We start from the raw sequence: 14,649 nt of genomic DNA, 5'->3' as shown, positions 1-14,649 counted from the left end.
TGTAATCCCAGCTCTTGGGAGGCTGTAAACAGGCAGATCACTATGAGTCTAATCTAGTAGTGAGACCCTGAACACCCTGTAAACCCCTCCCTAAAATACAAAAAAAAAAAAAAAAAAAAAAAAAATTGAAATCACTAACCGCTTTTTGTGGTCTAGAAGTGCCATTGGTAAGAAAGAACTGGGAGAAATGCCAAGCAGCATATTTGCTCAAAGAGATCTATGTGCTGACTCCTTCTGTCATTGATTTTTAGTTACAAAATTCTCAGCCAGGAGAGAAATTGGATTTACTCAGGGTACCTGTTCTTTATCAACAAAGAATTTGAAATGTTGTAGTTCTCAAGTCTGTTATTGACATCACAATTTTGAGTTTACATGACAAAGGCAGATGATACTGAATTTAAGTGTATTGGTGGCCTGGATCAGACGTGGAGGTCAGAAGAATATTTAGAAGGACACAGTGAAGAGAATTATCTTATCCCATCTGTGTCCTATCAAAAATGAAAGGAGAAATGATAGAAAAAATATGTTAAGGTTGGCGTTGAATTAGTTCATCACAGGCTGGGAGGGTTTCTCCCAGCCTTGATTTGCCATCGTGATTTTGATGCCAGGGCTTTAGCTTCCTTCCTGAGAGCATTTCTCCTGTGGTTTGACAGTGTGGAAGGACAGAAGACAATCTCAAAGAGCTGAGACTGTTAGGGGTACAAAACGGAGTGCTGCTGTAAGCTTGAACATGACTGTGGAGAGCAGCCTTGCAAATGCTGCTACAGGGCCCAAAGGGAGCTGAGCCTTGTCCCATGGATGGACAGCCGAGACAGAGGGATGACCATATTGAAAAGAGGAACAAAGAAAAGGCAGGAAGCAGGGCAAGGGCAGAACAGAAGGTGTCCCCGTGGAAAGCAGTAGACTGCTGGCAGAGGAGAAACAAGGGTTTTACCGAGAGCAAGGTGAGGGATGCTGGCCCACGTGTCCCTGATGGGCTGGCACAGTGGTGACGCTGGTGAGTGGACACCGGGTTCTGCTTGCCTCTCAGGCTGAGCAAGCAGCTGGCATCAGGGGACTCGCAGGCCCGTCCCCATGGTCAGAGCCAAGCTGTTGGGAACCGGCCCACCTGGAGGGAAGCGCACCCCACTCAGGAAGCTTGACAGAGCAGAGCGCAGAAGATGAACCCCCAGATCTGACAGCCTGCCAGAGTGCCCGCTGCTCCAGTGCTGGCTAGAACGTTCCCTGTGAGACAGATTTACCATAATGAAGGCTGACATCATCGCACAGCCTCAGTCAAGGGTGTTGAAATGGAATAAATGACCTCACATCAAGGGTCCGTGGAAACCCTCAAAGCCAGGGAAATTCCTTGGCACTCTTGTCTGCATTTTAGAGTGGAACTTTTAACTAGCAGTTTACTCTAGATATTTAATGGATCTTAGCATGAAAGAACAAACTAATACTTTAGAGCTGTGAAGGCAATCATGTGGATTTTATTTGGCTCAGATTGGGTGATTATAATATAGAATGCAATTCTTACAAGCTGCTTTCCTCTTTGTTGTCCTTGTTCCTATTATGCTTATCCATCTAGCTTCAAAAAATTCTTATTTTTTTTCCTGCTCTCAGAGGCAACAGTAGAACAGTGATTGGCTCACATTATGTAACTTTCAAACGTCTGCGTGGTACACGGGCTTGCTTAGAATATGTCTGCGTTGGGGCACGTGTGGTCCCTTCCGAGCTGTCGTAGGAGCTGCATTTATTTGAATAGGGCTGGGCTGTGGGCCTTCCCTGTTCTGAGCCTACTGTGCACTGTTTGTTTAGAAGCAGGATTCTTCCCCACTCGAGGAAGCACTGGATTCTGAATCCTAAACTCTATCCAGGAATAAGCTAGAAAGAGTTTGAGAAAATCTTGGGTGTTCTGCAAAGCTTCCTTGGGAACACGCGCCCCCGGGTTGCTGGTCTTGCCTGCCTGGATGCAGCGTCCTTCCGTCTCGGAGACTTCTGCCATTTGTCCACCAGAGGGCCTCGGTCCCGCACGGGACAAACCACCTGGAGCCTGGAGGGGAGTTGAGTTTCTCGGCCCATCATTTATTTATCTCTTTAGGCAGATGGGGGCATCACCTCAGGCACCCGACTTCTTCACCTGGGTCAACAGCTTTTCTTTCCCATTTTGAACCAGTGCCTAGAGACATCTCATTAACTGTCACCAGCAGAATGTGCAGGAATTATGTTATACTTCTCCCTCTTAGATAATAGGCGTGTTAATAGCGCAAAGCACACACACCTGAGCGCCCAGATCCATATTTGCTCTTTCCTCTAGAGTTACATTTCTGAGTAAGAGCTTATGTTTCTTTTACCCAGGGAGGTAACAGAATATGGTGGAATGCTCCCAGCTTGCTGTCTTGCCAGGCTTTGGACCTGAGCAGGCCCTTTCCTTTCCATGTGAGCTCGACTGTGTTGGATCATTTCTAGCTAGAAAATTCTTGCTTCTCTAACATATAAAAAGCTCATTCTGCGGAGAAGGCATGGGAGACAGTCTAAATGGCAATTCCTATTTGCATCCTTTACTGGGTTCTGCATAACATTTAGCTTGATGCTGCTCATTCAAGGCCTAATTTCCACCCTGGTAAAGTAGCCTCTTTTCAGGGTCTCCAGGGATATTGACTAAGACACGCCCTGATTTCGCACCTCTCATAAAGTATGGTGTCTTTTGTACATAATCAGTGATTCTGAGACAAAATTAGACTATCACAGCTGTACCCATCCCTTTTTTAGTTATAGTTTTTCCTTCCCCCATGTTACTTAAGGGAACAGAGCTGCAGTCCAAAGGAAATGTACTTTGTTGCCTGTGAACCTGGATCCCATAAAAACAAATGAGGAGAAAGCACAGTAGATGTCTTAGGGCCCGTTACCAAATTTTCATTCATGTCCTGTAGATTGCATTAGTATTGCTTGGAGTCCTGAGCACGGGCTTCTTGTCTTATGCCAGCACCAAGCTTCTGATCTGGGGCCATCTGATACATGTGGGTGGGAAGAATTGGGGCGTATTCATGCACCTATGCCAGTGGGCCATTATCTTAAAGTCCAGGGCTGATCTTGTGAATGAGGACCTTGGGAAGCCAGCTGGATAGAAGATACAGATGAATAGCCTTCCTGAGTGCTTGTAACTTACAGAACCCGCATTTTGATTTAATGGCTTTGTGTGATTTAAAATGCCATCCAAGAAGAAAACCAGGTACTGAGAGCACGTCTGCCACAGCATGCAGGGGCGGGTTGACAGGCCTGCACCGGCTGATCTGTTCCGTGGCTTTTTGGAAAGCTGATGTGTTCTAATGGGCACATTATAAATATCACCAAGTTATGGTATAGGTGGCAGCAGCACTCAAGGTAAAGGGACCAGCAGGAAGAGTTCCCAGCTGACCAGGCGTGGCCTGGTGTTCAGAGAGGACACGTGAGGTCTGGAGGCATCGACAGGAGGTCGCCAAAGGATGAAATGAGGTGGTGTATGCAACACTGAGGCCAGGTGTAGTGAGGAAGCTCCAGGTGCAGTTACCACCACGCTGCCCTCAGAAGGGGCCTTTGGGGCTGGATTTACAGCTCAGTGGGGGGCACTTGCCTTGCATGTGCAAGGACCAGGATTTGATCTCCCGCACTGCCAAGAAAAGAGAAAGAAAAAGGCCTCCGACCCTTTGCTTATTTTTATTACTGCAGGATTAAGAAGAGGGTTGGTTTGATGGATTTCCTGGGAGTGATTTATGATCTGAAAAATGCCGAGCGGTTACATGGTGGACTGCCCATTTTCATATCATTTGTCTTTATCCAGGCCGTAATTGCAGCAAGAAGCCTTTGCCTTACATGCAGTGCCTTTCTGACACTCTTGCACCCTTTGCCCAGTGTTGCCACCTACTTTTTAAATGAAAATACAGATGTTAGTACTTGCAGTTAGAACCACCGCAAGTTTGCAGACAAGTAGACCCTTGTAGGAGCTCTTGCCTTTTTGTTTGTTTGTTTTTCTTTCTCTTCTTTTGACTTTAGAACTTGATTTTTCAGGTTTTTATTTTCCTGAAGAAGTTTGACTGGGACTAGAAAGCACAAAAGACCATCAGTCTTAGGTCAGGTTTTTCAAAGTCCACCAAAGATGGGATGAACCTGTGCAGAATAATTGTTTGCTTAGACGCTAGCCAACAGCTTTTATACAGACAAAGTGCATTGAAATGTGTGTATGAAATATTTACGATTAATACCTGTCAGATAGAAACCCTGTCAAATTCTCTGTGCACACAGGAACTTGACAAGAGGCGTTGGAAGATTTAGAGAGCTTCTCAGAGCAGTGGAAACGAGAACAACACAAAACCTGCGAATGGTGAGTGTGACTGGTGATTTAGGTGTGGCCAAGGCCCTTGTCTCGTAGCTATACATTTGTACATTTAAACATGGTATATATATATATACATATATATATGTATATATATATAGCTATCTGTAGATCTAGATAGACAGATATATCTATATCTGTTTATCTATCAGTCCACCTATTTGAAGTATACATTTCAATGGTTTTTAACCATTGACTTATTTAACCTGAGAATCACTGGAGCAGCACATTTTCTTACATACTGCCTGTCATTTCAACCAGTCCATTCATGTATTGAATAAATTTGATAAAATTGTCATTTTTATATTTTCAGTTGTAGTATAAAAATTAGTGAAAAAACATGCAGTTTTGGTCATCCTATATTTAACTAATTGCACCAGTAAGTGGTTAAATTTATTTGCATTTGGGGCTGCGGAGATGGCTCAGTGGAATAAGCGCTTCCCTGGCAAGCACAAGGGCCCAAGTTCAATCCCCAGTTCTGAAAAAAAAAAAAAAAATTATTTGCGTTTGTTCAGCTATCACTAATATCACTAATTAGTGTTTGATTTCAGAACATTATTTCTCCTGAAAGGAGCCATATATATTCATTAGTAGTCAGTTCCCATTTTCCCCTTCCACCAGTCCCTGACTACTTAATTTATTTTCTATTTTTATGGATTTTTCTAATTTGGACATGTCATATAAATAGAAGTATACAATATGTGGTCTTGTGACTGATTTCTTTTATTTAATATAATACATTCATAATGCATGAAGGTTCCCTTCATGTCGCAGCATTTATTAACCTTTATTTTTTAAAAAAATTGCCAAATAAGATTCTACTGTATGGATATACCACATTTTATTCACCCATTTATGAGCTGGTGGACTTTTATTTGTTTCCTTTTTGGACTGCTATGCTGCTGTGGACATTCATCTACAGGTGTCTGGGTGGACACAGGCGTTCCTTTTTCTTGGGCATGTGGTGGGGTACGGAATGCCCGGGTCTTCTCCGTCTCTCTGCTGAGCCGTTGGGAGCAGCTAGCCTCTTTCCCAAAGCAGCGGCACCATGCTGCATTCCTCCACATCTTAACCAACGCTTGTTATTATCTTTTTAGTTGTAGCCATTGTGGGTGTGTAGGGCTGTCTCATGGTGGTTTGAACTGTTTCCTTGATGGCCAGTGACGGTGAGCATCTTTCTGTGTGCCTGTGGGCAGTGTTTTCCCTCGAAATACAAGAGCTGCACTCTGCAAACCAAGTCGAATGCCGGCTGTCGTTCTAAATGCTAGTGCAGAAGAAGCTGGTTAGTTGTGTGCTTACGATTCACACCAAAAGCCAGACAGAGCCTTGCAGATAAGACCCTGGAGGGTCCTGGTTGCTTGAACTAATTACATTGACTGTAACACTCAAAAGAAAAATAAAGGAGAGCTAACTTATCTGGTTGATCAAGAGGTTGGCTATCCTGTAGACTTCAATTCCATTCATTTGTTTTTTCTTCTTTTTAACCCTTTCACTTCCTTCCCTTGGGAAATTCATGAATTAAACCTCTCTTGCTTGTCCCAAAGAGCAGTGGCCTTTGGGTGCTGGGTGGAGGCCTGGTGCTTACTAGAATCTAAGGGGATGCCTCAGGTTACAGTTGGGTGTGTAAGGTTGCAGCTTCTTTTTATCTTTTGCCATCTGTGTTCTCCTTCCTTTGTTAAGAACCCTGTAAATGTTTGGCAGAGCATTCAGGGGAGCAGGGCTAAGAGATTCAGGTCACTGGGAATCAAACTACGGGTTTTAGGGCGTAGATGCATGACTTAGCCAGATGGTTAACCTAGGCTTTCCTGGACTCATGAGGTTGAGATAAGATGAGCACCTTCTCTCTCTCTTTCTCTCTCTCTCTCTCTCTCTCTCTCTCTCTCTCTCTCTCACACACACACACACACACACCCCACTCACCAAGAACTCTCCTGGTCTTCAGTATTTATACACTGATGCCTTTTGCATATACAAATGTTCAGAACATGCATATTGGTTGTTAGGATTCTTTCAAGCAGAATATGGATTAAAAAGTTGTTTCCAGATTGTATTTTTTCTCATATTGACTTATCTCAGCATTCTAGAAGGCTTCTGGACTGTCTTGCATGAATAGCTTCTTCCAAGACCTCAAAACACAGTGAAAGTAATGGATTAAATTGGCAAGTGTTTTTATAATTACTTTAAAAACAGATTGAAAAATCTAGTCTTCCAAAATTACTCAAATGGAACATTAATTCATATTACTGGCTTTTAACTATATATTATACTATAACAATATATATCAACAAAATATACAACATTACATACACATGACATAAGTTGATGCTCATATACATGTTTACAATATTCTATACTATATAACATATAATATTTTGTATTATGGAAACAAATAGGCTTTCCCCATTAGAAGGTGAAAATGTCCTCAGTACACTGTGGGGATCTGCTGCTTATTTCAGTTTTATTTTTCTAAATTAGAGAATATCTTCCACAGTTTTCTAAGGTTTATGATTATCAAATTAATGGTTTTTTTTTTTTTTTTCGGAACTGGGGATTGAACTCAGGCCCTTGCGCTTGCCAGGGAAGCGCTTATTCCTCTGAGCCATCTCCCCGGCCTGTATTTTTGTTTTTTAATAAATCCTGAGAGGTAGGATTCTGAGTAGAGGTCTGTGGAGGACCTGACTAGAGGACCAGGTCTCTTCCATTGCTCAGCAGAGAGGGTGGGGCAAGCAATGGGACAGATGTGTAGCCCTTCTGCTGGCAGCACCAGATGTTAAAGGAGTGAGGTCTCCACTCTGTCACACCGAGGTACATTTGTGACTTTGGACACTACTGATTACCTTCAAGTGGTCTAAGTCAAACTGTTCGCAATTCCTTGATCACTTAACCAGACAAATGCATCAGGCTTATCTGAGGGCACAGTGTTTTGTTTCTTTTGGGTGCTGGGGATGACCCCAAGACCTGGCACACAGACGCAAGAGCGCTGAGCCTTGTCCCCTGGGGACTGTCTGAGGGACTTTGAACAAACACATGTCCTGACCTCTGACCTCAGAAATTCCAGTAGAGTGGGCCTAGGAGGAAGCTGAGATCCTGTGTTCCTGAAGTTTCCCAAGTGATTCCTGACCCAGCCTAATGGAGAAGCGCTTCCAAGGCCTTGTCCCTGGGGGTCTCAGTCCACACTGGCTACAGAAAACTTCTTCAGCTAATGCCATCCATGAGACAGTTTCCATCAGCCTTACTTAATAAGTTCATGATTCTTTTTAGATTGACTAATGAGTACAAATTTTTGATATGAGGTGGAAAAATTGTAAATTTGATTTGGTGTGGGACCATAGAACAGAAAGATCTGAAAATACATGTACTCAATTGGACTCCTAGGTTTATACCCCAAAGAGCTGAAAACAGGTGTTCAAACATGAATTGCACATAACAATGGTAAGGTAGAAACTGCCCAAATGCCTGCGAGGTGAAGAATGGGTAAACAAACTATGGTATGGCTATACAATGGAGTGCCATTCAGCCGTAAAAATGGACACAGGGCTGAAACAAACACAGCAGGAATTAGTCCCCAAAACATTATGCTCTCTGAAGGAAGCCAGCCATAAAAGATTAATGTTACATAATTCCATTTCTGTAAAAATGTTCAAAAATGGCAAATACATACCAGACAGAAAATGTTTTAGCAGGGGTTGTTTAAAGGGTGAGTGTTTCCTTTTGGGGTGATGAAAGTGTTCTGGAACTAGATAGTGGTGGGAGTTGCACAGCACTGTTGTGTGCTGGATGTGGTAGATTGCGTACTCTAAGATATCGCCTAGTGGACACACATACAAAAAGAAAAAGAAATCTCTCCACCTTTAGAATCTCAACATAACCAATGTAGCCAGAAACTGAAGTTCTCTACTCTTTTTATTTCTTTGAACATTCACTTCTCAGCCGTAGTGAGTGGATCAAGGGTATTTCTGTCAGTTGAAAGTTTCCAGCAGAAGTTATTAGCTTATATGACTACAGTGAGATCAAAATGAAACTCTAATGGAAGGCTTCAGAAAACAGCGCAGGAACTGTTTAGGTCCTGAAAATTGTGTTCTTATGCGATCTTTACAGATGGCTCAGTTGGGGATGATCATAGTACATTTAATTTCACATTTTTATAGGCATTTATAGGCAGTGGGTCTTACTTGGGAATAATCAAGAAAATTTGCCTTTACCCAGTGGTTATCAGAAAACCACCAAGCTAGTGATTTGGTTGTATTTAAGTTTCCTTGGGGAGCATTGAGAGATTTCACATGGATGAAAGCCTAGCAATGTTCTCTTCTGGAACATATTTATTTAAAAAGGCTAAAATTTTTGGGAAGCTCAGCATTCTTTGTCTGGTATATGAAACCCTGCTGGTTGAAGTTTCTTTCTTTTCTCTCTCTCTCTCTCTCTCTCTCTCTCTCTCTCTCTTTTTGTTTAATACAGGTTCTACAGGGTCTCACTACGTAGATCAGACTTGTAGTGATTCTCCTGTTTTCAGCCTCCCAAGCGCTAGGATTACAGGTGTGTGCCACTACTCCCAGCCTCAATTGTGGTCTCAGCATGCCCCCGTGGGTGGGGCTGGCACAGCACCGACATGCTGGGGATCAAACCCTGGCCGCCGCACTCTGCCTAAGCAGGCGCTTTAGTCCGCTGAGCTATCTGGCTGGCCCTGCTGGTTGAAGTTTCATTGTGCCATCTCTGGCTGACTGTAGGGGGTGGACTACCCTGCGGTATGGTGCTTCTGTTTGCAGGGGCATTTTCCCTCACTTTCTTTGTACTGGAAGATTATGAGCTAAATGGACTGGTACACTTCAATCAATATGATACTTGTTAGCACATGCCATACCCCCCCTCCCCATCTGTCATTTTAGTCCTGTTCTAGGCAGTAGAGTTAGAGAGAGCTTGGGAAAATGTAATAACTTACTCTAACTTACAAGGACAACATGCAGGTGTTCCTAGGTTTTCAAAGTGAGGAGGCAAGCTGGGGATATAGCTCAGTGGCACAATGCAAGCACAAGGTGCTGAGTTCGATTCCTGATGGATCAAGGTGAGGAGGCAGTACACGCCCATCAATAGTGACACCCCTCTTTTTCTTCTCGATCATACAGGGCTGGCAGGAGCCTCTGGCCAGCAGGCCCAGGCCACAGTAGAACAGAGTCCTCGGGTGCTGGGCCCCAAGGGTGGGACGGTACAGCTAGCTCCTGACACTTCTGAGAAGGGGGCATTCTGAGTTCTTCGCGCCCAGCATGCGCTCAGTGGAGAGGTGGCTTCCAGGAAAGGCTCTAACTAAGCGAGTCTGGCTTCTTGCCAGAGCTGAGCTTTAGCAGGCATCTGTTGGGAGGTGATGACAATATCTGAAGTTCACCTGTTATTTGTAGGAGCTCTTGGAAAAGGGCTTAGCTAAAAGTTCATTTGTTTCTGATACAAAACATGTTTAGTGTTCTAGGGTGTAACAGACAGGCAGCACCACAAGCACAGAAGCCTTTAAGAAAGGTTCAAATATCTTAGTATACCGTCTTTTCTTTTCTTTTTTTGTCATAAACTAGTATAATTTTTGTCATTAAAGTAAAAATATTAAATTCTGAACCTTGGAATAGTGCTGCGCACAGCATGATTTCTGATCAATACATAGGGAACGCATGCGTAACGTAACGCACGCTCACGGCTCTGTTTTCCTCCTCTCTGTTCCCAGACCATCGCCAGGCAGTTGGCGGAGATCTTGTTGCGGGGTATGTGTGAGCAGAGCTACTGGAACCCCCTGGAGGGTCCTCCATGCCAGTCCCCTCTGGATGATCCTCTCCGGAAAGGAGCGAACACCAAGACCTACACCCTCACTCGCAGAGCCCGCGTCTACTCAGGAGAGAAGTACGGAAGTTGACGGGGTGGGGGTGGGGCGTGCTGGAGGCTAAATAGGGTGTGCAGGCGGAAGGAAGTCAGATGAAGTCTTTTTAGCGGATGTCTCATCCGTTCATAAGTTCAGCAAATGTGGGCACTAGAGGGACATTTGAAGTGGAAACCTATCCTCTGTGCTGTCCTGCTGCCCTCCTCAGCCTTCACTCGTCATCTAGGGTAGTGGTGGCGGACCTGTGGCACCCCTGCCACAGCAGGACCCAAGCCAAATTGCCTTAGACTGTCCCAGCAGTCCAGCATCAGAGTTTTAGGTTTTTGTTTTGTTTTGTTTTTTGATACAGAGTCTTGCTACACAGTTCAGACTCATAGTGATCTTCTTGTCTCAGCCTCCCCAGTGCTGGGATTATAGGTCTGTGCCACCGTGCCTGGTTTTGGGGTTGGCACGATGTGCCCAGGGTTCTGGGGCCAGCACGGCATGCAGTACTAGATTGAACTCAGGACCTGTGCTTGCCAGGCAGGCGCTTATGCTGCCAAGCTGTCTCCCCAGCCCAGATTCTTAGGCTTAATTGCAGCATTGGTACCTTGTGATAATAAGTGTGCTGCAGTTGGGGTGCTTGTTTTTTGAAAGGTTCCCTGTCACCGGCCTCGAGACTCTTATCCCACTGCTTTGTAGTCAGAGCCAGCATCTTTTCTTTTCTTCAGCGGTTCCTTGATGTTTTTGTTTAAATAATTTCCTTAATTATCCACATATAAGGACCATTAAGTCTTGCTGTGGATTAGATGGTAAGGTCTCTTTAGAACTTCTTTATTTTTTTTAAGTTTTAAATCCCAGATTTGATCAACTGAAGGAAAACAGACCAGGGAGCAGCGTCTTCTCAGGCCTCAGTGTCCCCAGGTCACTGGGGTGGCAGGATGGGAGACAGCAGCAACGGAAGGGCCAGCAGCGAGGAGCCGCCCATCAGAGGCTTGAATTCCTTTTTTGCTTGGTCTAATAAGGACAAGGCGTGTGGCCTTTCCAGGTGTGAGCTGTGCGTGAAGGAAAGGGGACTACACATGAACGTATGTGGAGGACCTCCTTAGTGTCACCAGAGTGGACACAGGGCGGAGAGACTGCAGGCGGCTGCTCTGAAACCCAGAGAAAGTGCTGAGAGGTGGACTGGCCTGAGCCGCACTCCAGGAATGGCATCTGACTGGGACTGAGTGGCTTCGCCCTGCGCCCGCTGCTGCGAATCCTCAGAAGTGGCCACTAGCATCTCCCTCTTAGTCCCCTTTGTTCAGTTTGCATTTCTTAGGTGGAGTCCGATACCTAGGACATTTAGGTTTATTTTAATTTAGTTTTAACTCCACCTTTTCCGTGGTCTTGTTAAACCATGAGCTCACTTAATTCACAGACTATCTCCTCCTGAATCCTTATCTGGTTTCATAAATCATCTGATGAACTATTTAGACACAGATTTGTGGTGGTACATAATCCATTTTCTCAATTGGTTTTATTAGTATTTTGTTTAAGATTTCAACACCTATATCCACAAAAGATCCTATTCTATAGTTTTCTTATGATATCTTTGATTTTGGTACCAGGCCTTATAAAACAAGTCAGAGTAGTTCCTCTTGTTCTATTTTTTTAAAAGAATTTATGGAGAATTGTGTTAATTCTGCTTTAAACATTTGATAGAATTTACCAGTGAAATTACCTGGTTCTGAGCTTTTCTTGGTGGGAACTTTTTTGAAAACTAATGTAATCTCTTGACATAGGTCTTCATATTCTATTCTATTCATATTCTATTCATATTTCTTCATATTCCTTCTTGAACCCATTTTAGTAGCTTATGTCCTTCAGAAATTCCTAGAAATCTAAGTTGCCTGGTTTGATTATGTACACTTACTTGTTCACTGTATTATGTTTTTTTATTTCTGCAGGATTAGTTGTTATGTTCTCTCTTTCATTTCTCATTGTAGTACTTTGTGACTTTTCTTTTACAACCGGCCTAAATAAAGATTTGTCAGGTTGTTGATCTTTTTTTTTTGGCAGAACCAGGGATTGAACTCAGACCCTTGTGCTTGCCAGGGAAGTGCTTATTCTACTGAGCCATCTCCCCAGCCCCAGTTGTTGATCTTTTTAACAAGCCAACTTTTGGTTTTGTTTAGTTTCTCTACTAAGATCCAGAGTCTATTCTCTAATTCCTATGCTAATCTATACACCTTCATTAGTTTTCAACTTTCCAGTTTTGTGTGTTCACAGCTCTGTTTCTTACTTGGACTTAGTGAAAAGGGAAAAATGGTTAGAGTTTTGGGGCTCTCATTGTTTGGGGCTCTCATTATGAAGCAGGACGCTCCAGTTGGTCATCAGTGGGCATAAGACCAGATGATAAAAGATCTATGGATGCCAGCAAGTGCCTGGCAGGCCTGTGAGGAGGAGGTACCCCTGTCAGTGCTAAGCGTGGTTTGAAGCTCTGCCCCCCTCCCATGCAGAGGTCTCCGGTAAAGCTGAAGCTGACTCAAGTGGGAAGATGAGGCTGGGACAGCAGTAGGACAGTGGCATTGTGCAGAACTGAAGCTGTGTAAGTGGCCAGCTGCATCACTGGTTTCTCTTCACTCTGGGTGAATCTAGCCTACCTCTGAGTCACAGGCACACAGGAGCTGTGCCCAGGGAGATGGGCTGTGTGGGACTCACCCCATGCTGCCCAGAGCTGAGCTTAGGGCACCTGGCTGATTGCCCTTTGTCATGAGGGGATTATTAAATTGTATAGGGTAACCCAAAAGGAACAGTCGTGCAGAGTTCCAATTCTCACACTAGACCAAGTGATCCCTAATAACCAAGAGGCACTGTTGTAATCAGAGTTTACAAGGAAAAGATTTAATACAGGCCATATAATTTATAAGATTATTTTGTAATATTCACCCAAAGACTTAAATGTAAAAGACTACAGAACATTTGTCCACACACATAATTATCCAAAGAATCCAGCTGAGGGCCTGTGTGTTGCACAGCAGTGTTCTGTGCAAGTCCAGCTGAAGACTTAGAGCCCATAGCAATGTCCACCACAAATCCAGCTGGAAGCTTAGAGCCCACAGCAATGTCTTATGCCAGTCTTTGTCAAGGACATGCACTGGGAAGGCCCAAAGGTCGGAGGCTAGAAAGTGTGCCAGCAGGTTGAGGGGCTGCAGTGGAGCCATGAAGTGATGCTCAAAGTAAGGGCCAGAGCTCCCCTGAAAAGAACCACAGCCATCTTCAGCAACAGTGAGGTCCAGAGCTCCTCCAATGATGAGAACAGCTGAGTTCATGTCAGGAAATCCATTGTGACAGGATAATCACCAGCACAGCACCTTCTCCTCCAATTCTGTTTTTATGCTATTGGCAAGAATCCTTAGGTGGGCCTTCCACACCTAGCACCATGCTGATTCTGTCCAGCTGGGTGTTACAAGTTGACCACTAGTTAATCCACCACAGTCTACCTCTGGTTAACTCAGTAACCTGACCACATTTCTTTAAACCGTAGTCTCCAGTGGCAGATTTGTGAAAAGTTAACATGTCTTGGTCTATTCAGATTTATATTAATATAACAATTACATCTATATACGGTTTTTATTCATTTCCATACCAAAACCAAAATATTCAAAGGGTGGTCAGAATTCCAGGTTAAAACCACAATTCTTTGACTAACCTGATTACAAACATGTATCTGAAAACAATATTAAAATCATATTAAAAGAGGTATTACAACCACAGTCCTTGCTTTCCATTAACTTTTTTAACAATAGGGCATGGTAAAACTAAAATACAGGGATCTGCATTTCAAATATACTCTTAATTTGTAATTTAAATCCTTGTCCTTTTACCAGATGCAACCCTAATGGTAGATTTGCCTTGTTGAGTTTAGCACAGTAACTGGGTGGTAGTGCTTGGCTCCTGGGCTCCTATCTGGCTGTTGCAGTACACACTCAGATACACTCTTCCCTTCAGGTGAAAGGCTCCAGTTCATTTCTCTATTGTCCTGCTCCTTCTTAACAACTGCATTCTTCTGTTTCATCCTTGTAACCGTTTGCTCTTAACTTTGAGCATAGATCTGGCTGAAAGATCTCAACACTATCTATGGCACTATCCTAATAGTAGACTAAACTGACACTTTTCTGCCACCCAGGTAATATTTATATAAGCACAAGCAAAATGCAGACCAACTTCCTGCCAAAACACAACATATACCACCTGGGTTCCAGCAGTCAGTGCAGTCCTAAGAAGCTTCCTGAGCCTCATCTTAACTGGCAGGATTTCCATCAGTACTCTGATGTTTTTAGGCTCCAACCAAAGCTTCTCCTATAGTTTACAGCATATAGGGGCTACCTTTTCAGCCAGTCTCTCAAAAACTTTCCAGATTAATTCTCAAGTCTTTTAATCCATACAGTCAGGCAATGTCACAGCAATGACCCACCCC

General features: G+C 43.8%; 1 protein-coding gene across 7 annotated transcripts in view; it reads left to right on the top strand.

Annotated features, from left to right (window-relative positions):
- The window catches only part of Ttc7b (tetratricopeptide repeat domain 7B), a 251,424-nt gene that overhangs the window by 105,976 nt on the left and 130,799 nt on the right, over positions 1-14,649 (top strand). For all 7 annotated transcript variants that reach the window (XM_023719660.1, XM_004635133.1, XM_023719658.1 and 4 more), the window contains 2 exons: positions 4,264-4,342; positions 10,059-10,231. In XM_023719660.1, coding sequence (XP_023575428.1) covers positions 4,264-4,342; positions 10,059-10,231 — 252 coding nt within the window. The remainder of the gene's footprint in view (positions 1-4,263; positions 4,343-10,058; positions 10,232-14,649) is intronic.

Source organism: Octodon degus, unplaced genomic scaffold (genome assembly GCF_000260255.1).
Source record: "Octodon degus isolate 3935 unplaced genomic scaffold, OctDeg1.0 scaffold00070, whole genome shotgun sequence".
In the NCBI taxonomy this organism is placed as follows: Eukaryota; Metazoa; Chordata; class Mammalia; order Rodentia; family Octodontidae; genus Octodon; species Octodon degus.
Note: the sequence above shows the minus strand (reverse complement) of the source record. Positions and strands in the feature narration are given on the sequence as shown.